Source organism: Myotis myotis, unplaced genomic scaffold, assembly GCF_014108235.1.
Source record: "Myotis myotis isolate mMyoMyo1 unplaced genomic scaffold, mMyoMyo1.p scaffold_m19_p_10, whole genome shotgun sequence".
Classification (NCBI taxonomy): Eukaryota; Metazoa; Chordata; class Mammalia; order Chiroptera; family Vespertilionidae; genus Myotis; species Myotis myotis.
The window spans coordinates 62,405,323-62,426,574 of record NW_023416314.1 but is presented as its reverse complement, the minus strand read 5'-3'; the positions used below and the strand labels follow the sequence as shown (position 1 = coordinate 62,426,574).

General features: G+C 47.6%; 1 protein-coding gene across 2 annotated transcripts; it reads left to right on the top strand.

Moving 5' to 3' along the window:
• The first annotated feature begins 2,465 nt into the window (after window positions 1-2,465).
• PAX6 (paired box 6) lies at window positions 2,466-19,964 on the top strand. Of its 2 annotated transcripts, XM_036325725.1 has the most exons (11): window positions 2,466-2,523; window positions 6,084-6,214; window positions 7,006-7,047; window positions 7,142-7,357; window positions 8,057-8,222; window positions 14,012-14,170; window positions 14,640-14,722; window positions 14,926-15,076; window positions 15,177-15,292; window positions 18,757-18,907; window positions 19,630-19,964. In XM_036325725.1, the coding sequence occupies exons 1-11, from the start codon at window positions 2,514-2,516 to the stop codon at window positions 19,713-19,715; spliced, it is 1,311 nt and encodes a 436-aa protein (XP_036181618.1). In that variant the 5' UTR covers window positions 2,466-2,513; the 3' UTR covers window positions 19,716-19,964. The 2 variants fall into 2 exon arrangements, with proteins under 2 accessions (XP_036181618.1, XP_036181619.1); XM_036325726.1 differs by lacking the exon at window positions 7,006-7,047.
• Window positions 19,965-21,252: the final 1,288 nt, after the last annotated feature.

Sequence of the window (21,252 nt, the reverse complement as noted above, 5' to 3'; positions counted from 1 at the left end):
CCCTGGCGACTTCCAAATGTCTGGAAACTCCTTGATTCCTGGTGCAGGTCTCTGACCTGTCTAGGGCTTTAGGGAGCCCAAGGCTGAGATTGGAGGGAGGGGGCTGTGTCTGTGGCTCGGGGTTCTCAACTCTCCTGGCGTGTTTGCTTCCGGGTGTCGGTGTGCCGGGCCTCTCGCATTGCTTTTGCACTTTAGCCATTACTTAAGCAATTAGATAGATTCTAAGCTGAGAGGGGGTGGGAATGGAGTAGAACCGGAATTTGAAATGCTTTCCCAGATGCTTCGAAAAGTAATTAGTTAGGCCTCTCTGTAATCAGCTACTGAATTCTTTAAAAATAGCATCAAGAATGTACCTGCTGGGATGGGGGCATTCACTGGTGGTTGAGTACAGAGTGGTATGGAGAGGAGTTAGGAAGTTTTCCCCCTTCAGGAGTATTCTGCTACTCCTCTCCCGCCTGCTACCTTTGCCTTTTCAGAGTCCCACTTTGAGGTTGTGTGTGTGTGGGGGGGGGGGGGGAAGGGCACATATTCTGATCCAAGTTGGGGTTTCTGCCTGGTGGGGGCATGACCGTGGTCAAGGGGACTGAGAGGCGGAAGGCCTTGAGAGCCAGTGCAGCTAGGCATAACTAGGTAGCCCTCTGCCATCTCCAATATTTACCAGGCCAAATTTGGAAGCTGGGAAGAAGTGTTCCACTTAAGTTTATTTTTTATGGATTTAAGCTGCCTCCCAGCTAGGTAATAAATTAGACCATGAATAGCTTTGGAGGGGGAAAATGTGCTTCTCAGAATTCCTTGCTTGCAGGCAGGCAAAATTAATAATCACCATAGGCAAAACAGAAAAAAAAAGAGTATTTTAGGTGTTTTTTTTTAAAACAGGGAGAAATGATGCTGTGACTATTTAATTATTTTACTTCTTTTTCTGCCCAAAGCTTTTGAATGGACTCTTTATTGTAATTCTCTCTTCCCAATTGAGCACCCTACGGTGCCGTTGTATCTTTTTACGGCCCCTAACAACTCACACCAGTAACACAATTACCTCCAGATATTTATAACAAGAAATTACTTTTCTATTTTCTCTCCCCTCCCCCAAAACCTTCTTAGGGGAAGGTAAGGAGGGGTGGTGGAGGATGAATCTTAGGGAGACAAGCACTAGATCAGGATTGACAATGCAAGAAGTGTCCCTCTGTTCCCTTTGTGAGTTGGCGGGTTGTTGGTACGTGTGGTTGGAAGCTGTGTTGCTGGTTAGGGAGAGTCCGTTTTGCTCTTTGGGTTTGGGGAGAGCTGGAGAATAGGAGCCATTGTTCACTGTCTGTAGGCTTTGTCCACCACGCTCACCCCCTCCTGTTCCTACTTTTTAAAGCAGCGAGGCGAGGTAGACAGCGTGTGTCACAGTACAGTAAAAGGGGGGACGATCTAAACACCGAAAGAAAAGTTAATCACAATAAGTGAGGTTTGGGGGGAAAAAGTTGGGCTCACCACATTCAAAGGCCAAGAAAGGCTGGGAGATGGGTGGAGTAAGGGCCTGACGGGGAAGCTTTGAAGGGGAGAGTAAAGGATAAAGTGGTAACCAGAGAGTTGGGTTCTGGGGGCCTTAGGAGGCTGGGGTGGTAAAATTCCTCAAGGAGAGTATGGCTCTGCAGCCCTCCTGACCAGCCCCAGCCTGCACTCTCAGGCACTCTGAAGTTCTGAGGTCCTCTTCACCTCACCTCTAAACTTCGCGTATACTCCCCTACCCCCTATGCCACTGTTTCTCTTGTTCTTTCCCTGGCTCTTGATATTTTTGCAAAATGGGGCCTGACTTGTCAGATTCTCCAGTTCTCCCACGCCAGGCCAGAGCAGTGACTTCTAAAAGATGGAGACTTCTGCGGGAGAGGCTGCTGAAAACGTGGGTGCAGCTTTGAGATTTAGGGTTTTATGGCAGTTTGAGCCCTAGTTGAGTATTTTTGTTTTGTTTTGTTTTCTGAGAGTATGGCTCAGAGAGCCATGGGCCTTTGCTTTTGAGCCACAATTTGACATACCTTTCTCTCCTTCTGTTTTATCTTAGGGGGAAGACCTTAACTAGGGGTGCGCAGATGTGTGAGACCTTTTATTGTAAGAGTGGACAGACATCCCAGATTTCAGGCAAGTTCTGCTGTGGCTTGAAAGCTGCTTTGGGATCCCAAACCCTAAAGATTCAGAATGCTTCTTCAGTGTTGTTCAGATGGAAGAAAAAATTCAAAATAGGGTCACCCTTTCTTCTGATTAAAGGGTTTAACCCTTAGAGATTTGGAAGATACAGATTGGGAATACTGGATTTTTTCATGCCTGGAAGGTAGAGCTGGATGGCCCTCAGATAGCTCTAAGCAATTGGGTGGATTATTCCCTAAAGAACCCGGGCAGTCTCCTGTCCTGGCTCCAGGTCATCCTCCATCCAGAGGTAGGCCTACCGGGCCCAGGATTAATGCCTGTGTTCTTGCTAACAGAATCCCATATTCGAGCCCCGTGGGATCCCGCGCCCCACAGCCAGCGCCAGCATGCAGAACAGTAAGTGCCTCTAGCCTTTCTCATGTGGGGCTGGGGATTCGAAGACCAGTGGGTCAGGGGGAGGGCGTCAGCTCTGACCAGGCCACCATGGTAGCACGGAAAAACCCCAGGGACCTAAGGCAACTGTGCCCCCCTCTGCGCCTGGCAACTTGAGAGGGGAGGGCGTTTGCTCTGCTGTTCTGGCTCCTGGAAAAACAGGAGCTGGGCGCTTCAGAACAGCCCGCTCGAGTTTGTGAAGTTGAGGTAGAGAAACCCCATCCCCCCCAAATCCTGTAACTCACACCTCCCTCCCCTCCCCTGCCCGGGCTCTGACCCCAGAGAGAGGGGCTGGGCTGAGCAGAGAGGGGCGGAGGCTTCTCCTGGTTGCTTGAGGAGAAGGAGGCCCCTTTCGGCTTAGCCAAGACTGAGGTCTCCTCCATCAGGGCGGGGTGTGGGGGCTCCCCTCCCCCAGTCGCTCCCAGGGCAGCTCCTTCCCTCTCCACCCCGCTGGGGGCCTAGAGGGCAAGACACCCAGTCCTGCGGGTGAGGTGAAGGTGGTAAACTCCACCAATGGGGCTGTTACCGGGCTCTGGGGTCTGGGAAGAGAGTCGGGCTCCAGCCCAGGAGTTGGAGAAGCCCTGCTGCAGCTGTGTGGGTGCTGGTTGTTTCGAGCCCACAGTGCCCCTGATTCCCGGCTCTTGAGTTTCCCATGCTCCCTCTGCCCAGGCCCCCAGATCCCAGTCCACCTTCCTGCTCAGTCCAAGCGTGTTGGTACGTAGCAGGGCTGGTCTGGGGTCCCGACCTGAGAGCCTGGAGGCCCAGTGAAGCCAAGGTCCGGGTTGAGATGCGGACTTTGGTCGCGGTTCTTTAGGGCCAGCTGTAGGAGTGCAGACAGGCCCACGTCTTCTAGCAACCTTCCCTTGCCGAACTGCAGACCAGACGTAGGAGGGTCCCTAGAGCCAGATGTCTCTGTCCTGGGAGCGCTAGCTGCCTCTCGGTGCCTCCGCGGCCCGGTGGGCGGAAGCTCGGGAGAGGACGCAAAGGTGGCGAGCTTTAAGGGGGGTTCAGTTGTGCAGAACCTGGCAGGCCCCGGGGCTGGCCCAGGAGGCACCCTTCTTGGCCAGGCGAAGGCTTCTGCCCACCCCTCCGGGCAGCTGCGTTCTCCTCCCGCAGCTCAGTCTCCGCAGCGCTCTCGGCGGCCGGGCTGGGGCGCACAGCGCTGAGCGCTCGCCGCGGCCTGGCTGGCGGGCCCCAGGGGCGCGGGGTCGCAGGCAGGCCTGCGGGGCTTTGTGCCGCTCGCTCCCGGGTGTGCGCAAGGCGCGGAGCATCCAAATTGACACCATATGTTTTCCTATTAGATGCTTCGTGGTCGAATTCTAGGCGCATAATCATCGCTACTGGGCAAGAGCGCCCGCCGTCCCTAGGGAAGGGACACAATGATTGAGGCTTAACCTCTGAAGGGGAACTTAGCCGCGCTTCCTCGCTGCCATTTCGATGCTGGCAGAGGCGACCTGGCCCTGGTGTGTCCTGGGCGAGCACCAGCCCTAGGTCCCTGCGGAGGTGTCAGGGACGTTATTATTATTATTATTATTATTATTATTATTATTGTTATTATTATTTTGCAGTGGGGGGGCGGGGAGGAGGAAGGTCTAGGATTAGGCGACCTCATATGCCTTGGCATTCAGAGGTTGGGATTCGCCCTGGCTGTGCGTGAAGTTTGGGAAGCCTTTCTTGGTCTCTCTAGGACAGCACTTCTCTTTCTGGGAAGGTTTCCTTTGTCCAAAGGGGAAGCCCTGTAGTTAGAGGGTAGCTGGGTCCTGCCAAGCAAAGGAAGGATACTTGGGAGAGACCGGAAGCGCGGACTAGGCCTCGCTCTGTTGGAAAAGTGATGTCCCCGAGACGTCCCCACTCATGCTGCGTCCAGACAGAGCCCAGGTCCCCCAAACGCCTGTCACTTCTCATCGAGCTTAGGCTCCGGCCCCCCTCTCCGTGAGGGCCCCCCTCCGCCCCAAGCCTTTGCTACCCTGGACACGCGGCTCCCCTCGAAGGGGAAACGAGTGCAGTTCCATCTCGTCTGAGTGATCTACAAATAGGGACGGAAAGGGTCGTTTTATCATGGTCCCGTTTGTCGTGACGATGCAATTTCCCGGAGCGGAGCACTGTCACAAAGTGACAAGGCTGCCACAAGCGCCCCGACTGATCTTTTCAATTAGCCTTCCATGCATGATCCGGAGCGACTTCCGCCTATTTCCAGAAATTAAGCTCAAACTTGACGTGCAGCTAGTTTTATTTTAAAGACAAATGTCAGAGAGGCTCATCATATTTTCCCCCCTCTTCTATATTTGGAGCTTATTTATTGCTAAGAAGCTCAGGCTCCTGGAGTCAATTTATCAGAGACTCCAAGGAGAAGAGAGGAGAGGAGAGGAGAGCTGAGCAGGGAGCCACATCTCCTGGAAGGGCTGCTCTCCAGACTCCGGGCTCAGGTTGGAGATTTGTACGGAAGTGGAAATTGTCCATTGGCTTTATTTGTGTGCCTGTGGTTTCTAGGGAGGGGGCTACAGAGAAGTGCTAACTTCCTATCCCTGTTCTCTAAGATTAGACAATGGGTGAGGAGGCTGTGAGATAACAAGATAAAGGACAGATGTGTGTGGGGGGGCACTGTGGTGTGGTCTCTTCCTTTTCCTTTCGCTTTTTGATTTTTGCTAATATCTGTCCTTGGCTGTGGGGAGAGCTGAGAACAGCAGCGGAAGTAAATTGAGCTGTGGCCGCTGTGAGCAGACGCCCAGCTCTGGCTCCGCTGCCGCAGCCGGACTACTTTGTGGTTGGAGCAGATCTGGCGCTCTGACCCTCATGCCTACGGTAGAGGCGCTGAAACCCAGGTTAGGTTCACTAGCCACAGATCTGCTGTTCTGGTTCTTCTCTTGTCCTTCCCCTTCTCTTCTCCCATCTACGTAGTATTTTTTAACCCGGGTGTTTGTGCGGTGCCTTCGCCAGAGTTTGGAGTGTGACAGCAAACATTTCTGGACTCAGGCCTCGGTGGAAGCGCGGAAAGGCTGTGGGATTTACTCTTACAGTTCCAACAGTGCGGAGAGCTTGGAGGTTCCGTGTCGGTTCTGTGGAACCACCGTTTGCCACAACTCAGAAGGGATCTTTGGGAAGATATTTTTAGAGCTGATTGTTTGCATCTCGTGGGTTCAGAGGTTGGTTGGGGTGTTTATGAAGAGGGGCATGGTCTGGGGACACTGCTGGGGTGGTGCCAGAGTGAGGTGAGTGTGTTCTTGCTCCTTGGCAGGTGTGTCTGCCTGTCTGGTGCTTCTGCAGTCCAGTGGGCAAGAGTACGGCTGTGTTTGGGGCTGGGCTGCCCGATGCCCTGCATGGCTGCATGGTCCTGTTGTCATTTTTGATCGATTGCAGGGGCCTGATCACCAAGGTTGGCAGGAGTTGGCAGGGAGCTGAGGATGCATTTGGTTGTTTTCTCCTCCTCCTCTTCCTCTTTACTCTTCCTCCTCTCTTCTCTCTTTTCTCCTCTATTCTCCTCTGCTCTCCCCTCTTTTCCTCTCTTCTCCTCTGCCTTTCCTTAGGTCACAGCGGAGTGAATCAGCTCGGTGGTGTCTTTGTCAACGGGCGGCCACTGCCAGACTCCACCCGGCAGAAGATCGTAGAGCTAGCGCACAGCGGGGCCCGGCCGTGCGACATTTCCCGAATTCTGCAGGTGATCCTCCTGGCGTGCCCCACTCGCCGCCCCTGCGGCCCTCCACTTGCAAGGCCCTCTCTTCACTTCTTACTGCAAACGCTGCTAATTATGGACCCCCCTCCCCCCCCCAGTCCCTACGCCACTCCCCTGTCTTCCCGCTTTCCCCTCTCCTTCCACCATCCTTCCCCATCTCTTTCAACCTGGGTCAGTCACATAACTCATCTAAAAAGAAAAAAAAAAGAGTGTGTGAATTAAAAGAAAAAAACCTTTCTCTTTTCACTTGGTAAAAAACATTTGTTTTTAAATGTACTTTAGTTTATGTACTAGAATAAGCTGAGTTTTACAAAACCGGCATCATTTCATTTCCTTCTCTCTCATCCCATGTTTACCTCAGATTTTGAGTTACTGGTTTGCATATGATAAACTAAGGAAGCATATCTATATATATTTATTTAAAAAGACAAGTGCTATTTACCTCCCTCCATAACTCACATGTACTCAATTGGGTATATTTTTAAAGGAAAAATAAGTTTAAATTCAGTTTACTTTCCCCCTTTGCTCATTAAAACATAACACCACTTTAAACAAGGTCAGCACACACACACACAAATCTGACTTCGTTTTGATGCATCTTCTGGCAGTGTTTAAGAAAACAGTTTTTTAAAAATTTAAATTAGTTTTTTTTTTTAGTTCAAACTGTTTAAAAGTATCCTCATATTTGTAGTTTTCAGGGCTACAAATGTAATTTTAAGAAAAAAGCTCTCTACAGTAAGTTCTCGTACCATTGAAGGTATATTTTTGTGTTATAGACCCATGCAGATGCAAAAGTCCAAGTGCTGGACAATCAAAACGTAAGCTTGTCATTGTTTAATGCATACTTAAACAATTTTATTTTTGTCTTGAAATTATTAATAATGTGGTTTTCTGTCCACTTCCCCTATGCAGGTGTCCAACGGATGTGTGAGTAAAATTCTGGGCAGGTATTACGAGACTGGCTCCATCAGACCCAGGGCAATCGGTGGTAGTAAACCGAGAGTAGCGACTCCAGAAGTTGTAAGCAAAATAGCCCAGTATAAGCGGGAGTGTCCGTCCATCTTTGCTTGGGAAATCCGAGACAGATTACTGTCGGAGGGGGTCTGTACCAACGATAATATACCAAGTGTAAGTTCACTGAGAACACCCCCCTCCCGCCCTAAGCACCATTCTCTTTCCTCTTTACCATATCATTCTTCACCTCCTTCTGCTCTCCTCCCCACCAGTGTCTGTCTCTTATCTCCTCTCTGCTCTTACCTCCCTGCTCTCTGTACCTGGGGCTGTTGAGAGGAGCATCCCGACCTTTTCTTGACTTTCTTGGAAAATGGGAGTCAAGTGTGGGAAGTTGGTCACCTCATTTGCATGCTGCATAGTAGAGGGAGGAGGCACTTGAATCAAGAAGGAAAATGAAAATGAAAACCAGATTCTAACTTCCTCCCAATCCGCCTGCCTGAACATTCCTTCAGGCGTCAAACATCCATTTCTGCACTAATATAAAACTAAGTGCAACAAAGCTCTAAATAAGTCTAAAAATTTTTGGAAATCTTTAACAAAGTAAGGCAGCCATGTGATAGGTCACCAGAGACCCCCTCATCCACCAGTGCTGACCCAACTTAGTTTCCATGCCCAAAGTGATGGCTGTCATTCTGTCCATCATGTCCCTGCAAATCACCCTACACTGTCCTATGATGGTTGGGAGTTGTTTTTTCTAAATGTGTTAAGGGTTGCTCTTTAAGGGGGTGGTTGTGTTTGGATGGGGATTTAAGACAGAGCGGCCTTGTTTTTAGGAGACACTGCCATTTGGTTTGATTTTGGTTTGATTTGCAGGTGTCATCAATAAACAGAGTTCTTCGCAACCTGGCTAGCGAAAAGCAACAGATGGGCGCAGACGGCATGTATGATAAACTAAGGATGTTGAATGGGCAGACCGGAAGCTGGGGCACCCGCCCTGGTTGGTATCCAGGGACTTCAGTGCCAGGGCAACCTACCCAAGGTAAAAACCCGAGCAACGACCGAAACTCTCTGTGTATGCAGCCATAGTCTTCTCCCCAACCTTTCCCTCTCCAGCCCTCTGTGCTTAGAGGATGCAGTGGGGTGACTCTTCAAAGGCTTGGGACACATTGGCTTGCACTGTATGTAGCTGGTGCTTATTGAACTCTCTGGTTGGCCTGGGAATGGAAGGGCTATGTCAGGAGTAGTATGCATGTGGCTGGTGTGTGTACATGTGTGTTATGGGCAGGAGTAAGTGCACGCGCGTGCGTGCGTGCGTGTGTGTGTGTGTGTGTGTGTGTGTGTGTGTGTGTAAGAGCTTCGAGGTACCTTATTCAAATTTGCCATTCAAATGCATACATAGAAAGTCCCTTTGCTGTAGAAATGAGACAGGTTAACACTGCCAGACTGTGAGGTAAACAGAATTGTATCGTTTTGCTTTCTGCCATAATTGACAAATTATGTGACTATGAGTAGGGTTCAAATGAGAGACGGTGAGCAGAGAGATGCATGGTCGAGTGGAGAATGGGGCACTGGAAGTGGTGGTCTCCCAACTAAAACACCCCCACACTCTCTCCAACCTTCTGGGTCCCCAGTTCTCACTCTCTGTAGGTGGCGACTGCTTAGATGGGTGGGGTGACAATAGTGTGAGCCAGACTTGGGGTGCCCGGGTCTGGGAGAAGAGATGGGATCTGGATCATTCCAGGATGTGTGAGTAGGGATGAAGGAAGAAGAGCAGATAGGGATGGGGGGAGGCCCGTTGGCTCTCTCCTTCCCTCCACACACAGAGGTAGCTTGGTCAAGAATAGGAAACAGTTTACTGGGAAGATTAATCGGTATTTGTTGTCCTGGTGACAAGGAGATAATATGCGAGATAATGGGACGTGGCGTCTCACTCCCCGGAGCACGACGCAGCCTGGGGGCTTCTGGGCGCAGGACGCTGACGGGACTGCCCGCGCTACCGTGCGCTCTAAAGACGGCTCTGGGTGCCCCGCGCCTCCACGGAGCCGGACTAGAGAAGGGAAAATCGGTAACAGTATGCGAAATAACTGGTACAAAGGATGCTTCTGTCACTCCCAAGAATTTGTTATGGGAACAATCCTGTCGCTCTGTAATTGCTCATTAGAGAACGTTTTGTTTCTCATTAAGGCGACATGAATAAGCGTCTAGTTGAAGGAGACAGCTGTAGAAATGTTCCACAAGAGACCTCTGGACACGATTCGGCACCAATTGCCAATTAGACATGTCAGTTTTAAGAGCAGGAAACAATATAGGACGGACACTGGGAAGATAGGGAGCAGAGCGCTCGCTCCGGGTTCCCAGCGCGGCGCGGCCGGCCGAGGCTTCCCGATGCGCTGAGCTGAGCGACCCGCCCGCGGGATCCCCGGATCGCCCCAACCCGCAGCCTCCCGGAGCTCAGCAGGCACACCTGAGGATTTGCCTCCAGCCGGGCTGCAGGCCCAGGCCCACCCTGGCCTCAGCTGAGGACGAGGGACTGACATGGTTAAGTGGGGACCACCGCACCCTCACTTGACCTTTGGAACTAGGAATCCCACGTGCACACAGTGGACACATTCAAGTGAAAGCGCACGTCACACTCCACAGCGCCTGCCCGCCAGCTTCCCGGCAATCCCAGGCCTCAGGCCGCCCGGGTCCCAGAAGTCTTGGGGAGGGCGCAGGGCGCAGTGGCTGAGCCTGGGAAAGCTGATCCCCAAGGCCCCGCTGGCCCCTCGGCTCCAGGGCTCCCATAGCTTGGGGCCTAGAGCAGGGACACCCCCTCCTGCTTCCTGGAGCCCCGACAGGAGCCGAGGGCTGCAGCTTTGCTAGCCCCACCGCTTCGCTTAGAGGCGGCACTGCGTAGGCCAGCTTTTTGTCTCGGAGAGCGCCAGGGCGGGAAGCGATTGCCCAACCACAGGGCCCTGGCGGTGGCGATTGGGGCGGGAGGTGGCGCTCCTTCAGGCACTTTGAACTTTGAGCAGTGAGTGGCTAGAGAAGTCCGCGAACCACTGCCAGTCCCCCTTCTGCTCCCGCACAAAACCCGTTTCCGTGCCCCGGATCCGGGCGCGGGCCGCAGCTCCGGCTGCACCGGGAGCACGCAGCTCGCACCCCGAGCGTGGAAGTCCCGCGCGTGGGGGCCGCGGGGCGCTGGCGGAGAGCTTGGGCTGACGCCTGGGGGATCTTCAGACTTTTGGGCATTAACAAGGATGCCCTCCCGCACTGGCCCCCTTCCCTGGGCCAGGAAACCGTTTGGGGGCTTTTAAAGAGCCCTTTACTCCGAAAGCATAAGGCGAGGTTAAGTCTCAGAGGGAGACAAATATGGTTTCCATCTGATCAACGCCTCGCGGCAGTGGATAAAATCGTGACGACGTGGGCTGACAAGAGACAACTCTATCCGGCCCCAATTCTCCAGCGATTTGGGTTTTAGGGATCCCCGAGACACTTTTTCTTATCTCCTCCCCCCCTCCCCCCGCCCCGCCCCACCATACCCAGGCCCTCGATAGGATTTAGTCAGTCTCTTTTTCAACAGATGCTACAATGTTTTGATCCGGGCTCCCGAGCTGAAAAGGTGCCGCAACCGGGTTGCTATCTTTTCTTGCTTGTTTTCCGCCTCACTGATTAAGACACTAAGAAACTAAGGAATGATTTTATTTCCCAGCGTCCTTCCCCCCCACCTCTCTTCTCCTTCCAGAAAACAAATCCTCTCCCCCGCGTCAGATGGTCCCGGGGCTGGGATAATGGGAGGCGCTTTCACTGGCCTTCTCACGGATTAGGCTGGAAGGTGGACGGCGCCCAGCCCATTGAAGGCGCCTCCCCTGCGCTCGGAGGGGGCGCCTTTTAAAGAAGATATCTTAATTGTTTGCCACTTAGGTTTATCATATGGGGAATTTGAGACCCAACTTCTAGTTTTATTTTGTGAAAAGCTTTAAGAGAGGAAGGTAAATCCACTAAAGAAAAATAAAGAAGGGGGGAGGGAGCAATCTAAGAGTGACCGCTCTGGCACCGCCTGACTAGAGCAGTTGCTACTATGAAAGTAATAATAATAATTTTAAAAAATGCTTCCAGGGGTGCAGGCTCGCTCCGCTCCGAGGAGTCACGGAGGGATGCTACAGCCACGGGTTTCTCCTGACCCGCTTCCAAGTCCACTCTCCCCCAAAGAAGTTTAAAATCCAGCTCTCCTCATCTCCGTTGACTTTCCTCTCCTTAAATGTCAGTTCTCAAGTCAGTTCTGTGCCTGCGTTTGTGCGAGATTGTGTGAGTGTGTGGGGAGGGGGAGGGGGAGAAAGAAGAAGGAAAGCATGGGCAAATGTCCATGTTTTAAAATTAGGAAGATGTCAGAGAAGCAAAGGAGAGCAGAGAATGCTATCTGTGAGGGTCTTCGGAGAGAGACCAGGCAGCTTTGTTTAATTGGCAAGATCGAATGTGCCAGAAAAAGGACTGGGATGGGGCCTCCTGGAAGGCATGACTGATCACCCCTGTGAGATGGGATTGTGGTCTCCTCAGGCCCTGCCCCTGATCAGTTTTTGTTTGTGTTTTCCTAAAGCAATACCCTAGGAGCCTGTCTAGTTGGCCCAAAAGGACTCTAGCTAAAGTCCTCCTCATTCACTGAACCCCCAAGTAAGGGCAGCTCTTCATTTCTTTCCCTGAAAAAAACAAAACAAAACCCACTTTGCTAAGTCCCTCGGAAACCTGGGGCAGTAAATTAGCGAAGACGTGCTGGCGTGGGCGAGTCTCCCCTGTGCTAAGTAGCCCTCCTCACTCCCGCCTTCCTGAGACAGCACAAGGCCACCCTAAGTAGTGCCTCGGCCTATTGACTAATATTGCCTTTCCCCTTTATCTTCCTTTTCCTCTTTCTCTCCTCTTCTCCTTCTACCTTCTTATCTTTTTCCTCTGAGCACTCTTTTCTGTCTTTCTTACACCTTTCTTCCTCCATCTCCCTCCCCTCTTCCCTCTCCCCCACCAATCCAGCCCCATCTTCCCTCCCTGCTCCCACCCCTATTCCCCAACCCTGGTCTCTATCATCCCTGACTGTCGGGCCCCCCCCCCCCCCCCCCCCGCCCACTAGTCCCCATCCACCCTCCCTGCCTCCCCTACCCCATGCTCTGGCCCCCCATCCACCTTCCAACCCCCCCCCCCCCAGCCAAGCCCCTAAATAGCATTGAGGCGCCCGCTCTCCGGACAGTGATTAATGATAGCGGAGCAGAGGGGTTAACACACTTCACTGAAAAGTCTGTTGACTGGGCTTCTTGTAACACAATGTGGCCCGCTGCACGCCTCAAGAGAATCCTTTTGTTGTCCGCGCTCATTGTGGCCTCAAAATTCTGCCCACGAAAGTTTGCCAGCGCTCCTGCCCCAGGAGTTTAATAGTTTCCCTTACTCGCAGGGCATTGTGCGGCGCTGAAAAGCAGCCCCTCGCTATTCAAGTGTTGGTGGTCATCTCAATAGATCTCCAAGGGCCCATATGGTGGCCAGTGCCGATGAATCCGCCTGTTTAAATGGGGGAGAAAGTTGGGGTTTTAAAACATTTCAGAGTTCCTGAAAAGATCCCACTAGATCCTGTCACAATTCCCTGAACTCTTTGAAGGCAATGCCTATTGTCTCCTGATTATAAATGATATTCCTGGCCAAGTCGATTTTCACCAGGGCCCCCTAGTAGCCCCTCCCCCCACTGGCCAAGTTTCTAGGTCAGCCCCTGTTGGTATCCCTTGGGGGCCTCAGGACCCAAGACCCAGGACCCAGCTTACAGGCCCAGTCAGGGATGAGTGCTTCCCTACAGACAGGCTGTGGCCTCCTGGGCAAGGCGCAAGACAAGAGACAGCTAGCTCAAGTGCACATCTTGCCCCCCAAGCAACAAGGGAAAACAATAAAACTTTCCCCTGCTTAATGATAGAAATTACATTAAAAGTGGTGGAAATGCCCTAATTAAAAATGTACCACTTAAATGATATGCCAAGGACTCAGCTGCAGCCTAGAATACTTAGCTAGTTAGTGAACTCTCTATTTCTTTTTTTAAAATTACACGTTAAAAATTTAAAAGAAATCTTACTTTTCTCTGGTGCAACACATTACAAAGAATGGACAGTCCTTTTATCTAAATATAAAATTCGATTTTCAGCAATTATAGCCTGTTCTTGGTGATGATATAATTACAGCTGTGCTTGTAATAGGTGTCAAGGCAAAGCGCACTCATACAATAGTTGAATAAAACTGCAGAACAATGCGAGTACTTCTAAATTCACAACCTTTAAAATGAAATTGACTGTGCAGAATTAAAATAAAAACTAGATAAATATTTTTTTAAAAAGATTACAAGCTTGGTTTGGTTTCTTAATAGCATTTTCTACAAACCTATCAACATCTAATTGATTAGATAGGAATTACTGATTATAGATCAGCTGAAATCTTGAGCATCACTCTTCTATTTTCCCAACACAGCCATAGGTAAGTAAATTCTGTAGGGAAAGGTAACTGGGTAAGGCATTTGGGGAGTCAAGTTTAGTTATGAAAGATAATTTTAATCAGAAACTTTAGTACTTATTTTGTCATTCGAAGAAATGTTACTCTTTAAGTATCTGTATTGTATGGTCGGGTTCATCTTGATAAAAACAGAAAGCAAAAAAAAAGGTCAGGTATTGTATGTCCAAAATGCCTTTTATCAAAAAGAAACATCCCTTGGGAATGTTTTCATAAGACTGTCTAAATATACAGCCCTTGGAGTTTGTGGCTATACCAGACCTGCTTTGGAGCCCCAAGTTATTCCAAATTTCTCATACTGTCCTATTCTTTTTGTTCCAGATGGCTGCCAGCAACAGGAAGGAGGGGGAGAGAATACCAACTCCATCAGTTCCAATGGAGAAGATTCAGATGAAGCCCAAATGCGACTTCAGCTGAAGCGGAAGCTACAAAGAAATAGAACATCCTTTACCCAAGAGCAAATTGAGGCCCTGGAGAAAGGTGATGGAGTTTTTCAAAGTAGAGAAGCAGTAAATCAAAGTAAATGTCACATCTTCAGTACAAAGAGCTAAATTTAGCCAGGGCCCTTTGCATAGAGGACTGAAAAGATCCCTTTTTCCTTTTTGTCTCTTTTTTTTTCTGGGCATCTTTTCAGTGTGTGTGTGTGTGTGTGTGTGTGTGTGTGTGTGTGTGTGTGTTTCTTCCTTCTTTTCATGTACCAGTAATTCAAAGAGTAAAAGTCTGACTTCTCATACTGAAAAAAAAAAAAAAAAAGATGATTTGGCTAATTCAGCCCACAGAAGAGTCCTTGAATGAATGTTATTCCAAAGAAAATGTAACTTGGTTCTGGTGGGATAGTTCCTCCAACAGTAGTAGCATTTTAAAAGGAATTGGTTGGAAGTGGGAGCCAGTTGGATTCAGGATGTGGTTGACATGTTTCTGGCACAACAAAGAAAACTTACTCTTTCAGAGTTTGAGAGGACCCATTATCCAGATGTGTTTGCCAGAGAAAGACTAGCAGCCAAAATAGATCTACCTGAAGCAAGAATACAGGTACCCAGCTTCCCTGTGGTTTCATGCTTTGTGATTCAAACCGTTTGCCTTTTCTAGAGACAAAAGTGCTTCTAAGGAACTTCATTCATTTATATAAATAGTAACAGATTCAGTGTGCTGAATACTTTGCCACCATTTCGGGGAGGGGCACCGCGGAAATGCCAGAGGTGGGTGCAGGGCTAACCTGTTCTGTCTGATTTCAGGTATGGTTTTCTAATCGAAGGGCCAAATGGAGAAGAGAAGAAAAACTGAGGAATCAGAGAAGACAGGCCAGCAACACACCTAGTCATATTCCTATCAGCAGTAGTTTCAGCACCAGTGTCTACCAACCAATCCCACAACCCACCACGCCTGGTAATGTGAAGTGTTAATACTACTAAGAAATCTGTTTAAACCCGCTTGCCCTGGGCTCTGACTCTCAACATGACTGTTGGTTGTGTCTCTTTCCCTGCAGTTTCCTCCTTCACATCGGGCTCCATGTTGGGCCGAACAGACACAGCCCTCACCAATACGTATAGTGCTCTGCCACCCATGCCCAGCTTCACCATGGCCAATAACCTGCCTATGCAAGTAAGTGAGGCCTGTAGCTGCCTGCTTAGCGGAGGTGGGGAGTGGGTCAGGGCCTGCAGACTTCATTGGTCTTGTACGCCCCCTTGGGAGCCTTTCTCACTGCAGTAATTGGCTTGCCCAGTCTAGTCTGAGATGAAAACAGTCAATCCAGTTTTTAGTTGATTGATTGATTGATTCATGCCCCTAAAAAATATAAAAACCTGATGTTCAGTCAAGTTTATCTTCTTATTGCTCACAGAGAATGTTAGCTTGATAATGGTGGGTGGGAAGGAGGCATGTTTTGGATGTCAGTGAAACTTGTCCTGGAAAATGGAAATAATGCTGGCACATTATCAGATAGTAAGAGGTTAGAAATAAAATTGGGGTTTATATTAAAAGGCGAAAGATTTATACGATCTGAAGAGAAACCAGAGTATAGGGGGGTTTATATTAATGTGTTCATATAATAGACTAGAGGCCAGGTGCATGACATTTGTGCACTGTGTGTGTGTGTGTGTGTGTGTGTGTGTGTGTGTGTGGTGTCCTTCAGCCCAGTCTGCGCCCTCTCGCAGTCCAGGACCCCTTGGGGGATGTCTGACTGCTGGCTTACGCCTGCTCCCCACATTGGGAGACGGCTGCCTGCCACGGAGGCAGGAGAGGCTCCCGCCACTGCTGCGGCGCTCACCAGCCATGAGCAGTGCTCCCCCTATGGGAGCTCACTGACCACAAGGGGGCAGCTTCTACATTGAGCGTCTGCCCCCTGGTGGTCAGTGTGTGTCATAGCAACCAGTTGTTCCATTGTCCGGTTGATTTACATATTAGGGTTTTATTATATAGGATATATAATCTGTGTATGGATTTTGGGATTATATGTGATAAACTAGTGAGGAAGATAAAATGGGTCAGAAATGGAATTCATGTTTGCATAGTGGTATATGCTTAATATAGAGAAACAAGTAGTTTTCTTTGTACCTCTTATAATAAAGAAAAGACATAGAAGGTATTGGCTAGAAATTTAGTGTGTCTTTGCCAAGAATTATGTGATGAGTTTGTGGCACTCTGAGCTGCCTGGGTTGATGCTATTTACTTGGTATAACAACATGTCCCTACCTACTCTCAATTCTGTCCCAAATATTTATCAGCCCCTACACATGCTAAACCCTGTAGCACAGTGATGGCGAACCTATGACACATGTGTCAGAGGTGACATGCGAACTCATTTTTTTGGTTGATTTTTCTTTGTTAAATGGCATTTAAATATATAAAACAAATATCAAAAATATAAATCTTTGTTTTACTATGGTTGCAAATATCAAAAAAATTCTATATGTGACACGGCACCAGAATTAAGTTAGGGTTTTTGAAAATGCTGACACGCCAAGCTCAAAAGGTTCGCCATCACTGCTGTAGCAGGTTAAGCCTTTATGATGGAATTGTACAGTGCAGGTGGGATGTACTAGAACTTTGCAGCTGATTGGATTCTGGATGGGGGGAAAACTGGTCTTCTGGTGGGCCTTCTGCAGTGACTTTCCTAGGACTCCTGTCTGTGCAACAATTACAGATGCCAATGGTGTGAGATTGACCAGCATGAGCCCCTCTGGAAACAGTTCTGTGGTTACAGAGTGTTTATTCTCCACTGAATATCTTTTGCTGGGTTTCTAATCCAAATAACAGCAAAATAAATGTTTCACAGTCTTCAGACTAATACAGGAACAGCTAGATAAGCAACTTCAGAAGAATTATTTCCATGTTTATTTTTATTGCACCTGGATATTATTGGCCATAGTGCAATTATTGTAAATTAAGGGATTAACAGCCCATTAGCTGGTGTTACTACAACTGCCTTGGAATTTTCCAGAAGTCTGATTGCCTGGAGGAAGTGATTTTGGGAATTAGAAACAAATGCAAGCTGAAATTCTGGCAGGGCCCTCAAGGCCTGCTTGCCTCTTTGAACCTGCTGTTAGCAGTCATCCTCTGACGTTAGTAAGGCCACTGAGTAGCTTGCTCAGTTTTGTAAATTATAGCAACATCTAGGTTTCTGTGAAGATAACCAAATGTGTACATGGGAAAACGATAGAAACAAGCAGATGCTGCTATTCTATTAGGGTTGTTTCCACATATAAACTGGCATGGGTCAATTGATTTCACTGACTTTAAAATAATTACACAACCTATCCAACCAAAATATATATGCATTCATAAAGCCTAAAGAAAATAAAAATATCGATGATTCTGTTCAGAGAAAATTACTCTTTGAATTTTGGAGCAGGGGCAGGGGTTGTTGGTGTATGTGGGGAGCTAGTCTGTCTGTCCATCACTTTGTCATGTTGACCAAAATCTTCCACCATTTTACAAAAAGATTGGGTGTCCTCCTCTGAATCTTCTTTAATGTGTCATGCTCTCTGAGACTGTGGATTTTGGGATGTTAAACATTTCTATAGTTCGCAGAGTAGAGTAGTACTGTCATTTCTCCCTTGTTTCTGACGTCATGCTTCTATTAATTCATCCCAACTTTTCTGTTGGTGGGAGTTCATGAGGAGTTTTGCCCCAGTTCTGTGTATTTCTCATTTAGCTAGGAGAAAGGCTCATCTCTTCTATATCACCATTGTACACAATTAGAGGGTAGCAACACAATTTTAAGGACAAAACCCAGTCTGGGTTTGTGGGTCTGTAAGGAAGTTTCAGCTAATTCTTAGGATGGGTTAGGTATTTACTGATACTTCTGACCACTTTCATATGAGATCATTACTGATCTGCCTCTTCAAAGAATCTTTAATCCCATGAGTCCAACCTTGAAAGGCTCCCAAAGTACCCAAACCCAACTTTATAGAGAGCTCCTTCCACTGCTGTCTGCCCCAAAGCTTGAGATATGGGATTTGGGGGTCACTGGGTTCTCAAATAGATTGGATTTACAGAAGAAAGGATGTGTTTTAATGAAAGTCTTCATGCCATAGCTTCTCTAAAGATGTCAGCAGAGATCCAAGATAAAAATGGACAAAAGTCCTACCTGGGCAGTTGTCTAAATTTGTAGTACACTTATTTACTTAAAAATATTGTTATTGATCTCAGAGATGAAGGGAGAGGGAGAGGCAGAAACATCAATGATGGGAGAGAATCATTGATCGGCTGCTTCCTGCATGCCCCACACTGGGGATCCAGCCTGCAACCTGGGCATATGCCCCTACCCGGAATTGAACCATGACCTTCTGGTTCATAGGCTGACACTCAACCACTGAGCCATGCCAGCTGGGTTGTAGTACTTTCCGAAGTTTGGTGTGTAGGCAATTTTACTTGAGCAGTGGACAATGGAAGGACTAGTTGGAGGCCTGATCTTAAGAGTTTCCACATGGAATTTTCCAGTACTTTACAGGAGGACGTCTTTAATGGTCAGGGCTGTTGGCAGAGTTTCTGGGGAGGAAGGAGCTTGGGGATGTGGCTGTGTGATGTGTTTCTCTGTAACCACAGGTTTGCCTTTCTCCTCTCAGCCCCCAGTCCCCAGCCAGACGTCCTCGTACTCCTGCATGCTGCCTACCAGCCCTTCGGTGAATGGGCGGAGTTATGATACCTATACCCCCCCACATATGCAGACACACATGAACAGTCAGCCAATGGGCACCTCGGGCACCACTTCCACAGGTGAGCCGCTGCTCCGCAGGCTGCACAGAGGTGGCCTTAGGAGTTTCTTTTTGCCGGGTGATCTCCCTTCACTCAAAGTTGACCTAAAGAAAACACACACACACACACACACACACAAAACCTACCTCCTGGCCTTGTGTGATGGTGTGTTTAACTCTTTATTGCTTGCTTTTCTGGGGAAAACTGATTGAAAAGGGAAATTCAGCCAACCTAGTTAGTAACTTGACACCATACAGACAGAAAGCAAAGTTGTTCTTCCTGAGCTTGGTCACAGAGGTTGTCTGTAAAGCCAAGGCCTGCGAATGTAAGGTTTCCGAGGAGCTATCAGTAGCCAAAGTTCAGCAGCGAGGGCTCCCTGAGCTGCGCGGTGAGTGCTTCCTGGAAGATTTCTCTCCCCGCTAGCTCCTCTGTGCTTCTCATTGCAACTGAAGTACCACATTGGTTTTTCAGAGATAGTTTTATCATGAGGTTCCAAACATACCAACCAATGGGGCGCTTTTTCTTTCCTTTTGCATAGGGGACTTGGGATTCAGTAGGGGTGTGTCAAAATGTTATGTGGCTTCTGAAGCTGCTACTTTGGTTTGTAACACTTGAAGATATATAAAAACACAGTACAAATGTGAGAATGCATTAGAGCTCATTGTTTGAACCTATGAAGTCATACTCCTTACCTGTCTCTCGAAGGGAATATCTACATGGCTATTTTTTTCATCCACTTCCAGGACTCATTTCCCCTGGTGTGTCAGTTCCAGTTCAAGTTCCTGGAAGTGAACCTGATATGTCTCAATATTGGCCAAGATTACAGTAAAAAAAAAAAGAGAAAGAAAAAATATATTGTGTTCAGTCAGTGACGATGTGGACACCGCAGTTGGGCGTTCAGGAAAGAAAGGAAAATGGCTGATAGTAGCACTTCGGTTCTGCGATTATGTCCAGTATGGTACCACTGGAGGACGGACTTGGAACAAGGACCTTTGTATACAGAAGGCACGAGATCAGTTGGAACAAATCTTCATTTTGGTATCCAAACTTTTATTCATTTTGGTGTATTATTTGTAAATGGGCATTTGTAATAATGAAAAAAAGAACAACGTAGACTGGATGGACATTTGATCTGTGCTGGTCATGAAGTTGTTTTTTTGTTGTTGTTTGTTTTGTTTTTAAAAAAAGGAAACCATGATCAACAAGCTTTGCCATGAATTTAAGAATTTTATCAAGATATATCGACTACTTCTACCCATCTATCTGTTCATAGTTTATGGACTGAGGTTCCAAGTTTGAATCATTCCTTTGCATATAATTAAACCTGGAACAACATGCACTCGATTTATGTAAGAAATATCTGTTGGTTTTCCAAAGGTTGTTAACAGATGAAGTTTATGTGCAAAAAAGGGTAAGATATAAATTCAAGGAAGAAAAAAGTTGATAGCTAAAAGGTAGAGTGTGTCTTCGATATAATCCAATTTGTTTTATGTCAAAATGTAAGTATTTGTCTTCCCTAGAAATCCTCAGAATGATTTCTATAATAAAGTTAATTTCATTTATATTTGACAAGAATACTCTATAGATGTTTTATACACATTTTCATGCAATCACGCGTTTCTTTTTTGGCCAGCAAAAGTTTATTGTTCTTAGATATAGTTGTATTACTGTTCACAGTCCAATCATTTTGTGCATCTAGAATTCATTCCTAATCAATTAAAAGTGCTTGCAAGAGTTTTAAACTTAAGTGTTTTGAAGTTGTTCACAACTACATATCAAAATTAACCATTGTTGATTGTAAAAACCATGCCAAAGCCTTTGTATTTCCTTTATTATACTATTTTCTTTTTAACCTTATAGTGTGGTGTTACAAATTTTGTTCCCATGTTGGAGTAACATTCTAAACCAATGGTTACTTTCATACATTCTCTATTGTAAATCCTGATGATCCTTAAAGAAATAATTCTTAAAGATATCATAAATCAGAAATGTGTTAGAAAAAAAATCTACTTGAAGCTGCATGCCCATTTATGCCCACAACACACATACTAAATGGAAACATTTTCCAGCGAGCCATTTCATCCAAAAGCTCAAAGTCTAGAAATAATTTTAAAAAATGCAACAAGCTATTAACTAAGAATTGTCTTTTGAATTAAGGCTGGCATATTCAATCTGGGCAAATTTCCATTGTCAGCTTATTTCAACAGTGATTTCACTGAAGTATATTCAAAAGTAGATTTCTTATACAAGACTCTCTGAAAGCTGTTGCCTTTCTCCCTTTTCTATCTCCCTCCCCTTTGCACAGAGGCATCATTCCCCATTGAACCACTACAGCTGTTCCCATTTGAATCTCCCTTTCTGTGCGG

Excerpts from the sequence above, each read along its gene's own strand:
- PAX6 (XM_036325725.1), top strand. Across the intron at positions 7,048-7,141 it reads AAGTGCTGGACAATCAAAAC|GTGTCCAACGGATGTGTGAG; the intron begins GTAAGCTTGTCA and ends TCCCCTATGCAG. Across the intron at positions 15,077-15,176 it reads CCCACAACCCACCACGCCTG|TTTCCTCCTTCACATCGGGC; the intron begins GTAATGTGAAGT and ends CTTTCCCTGCAG.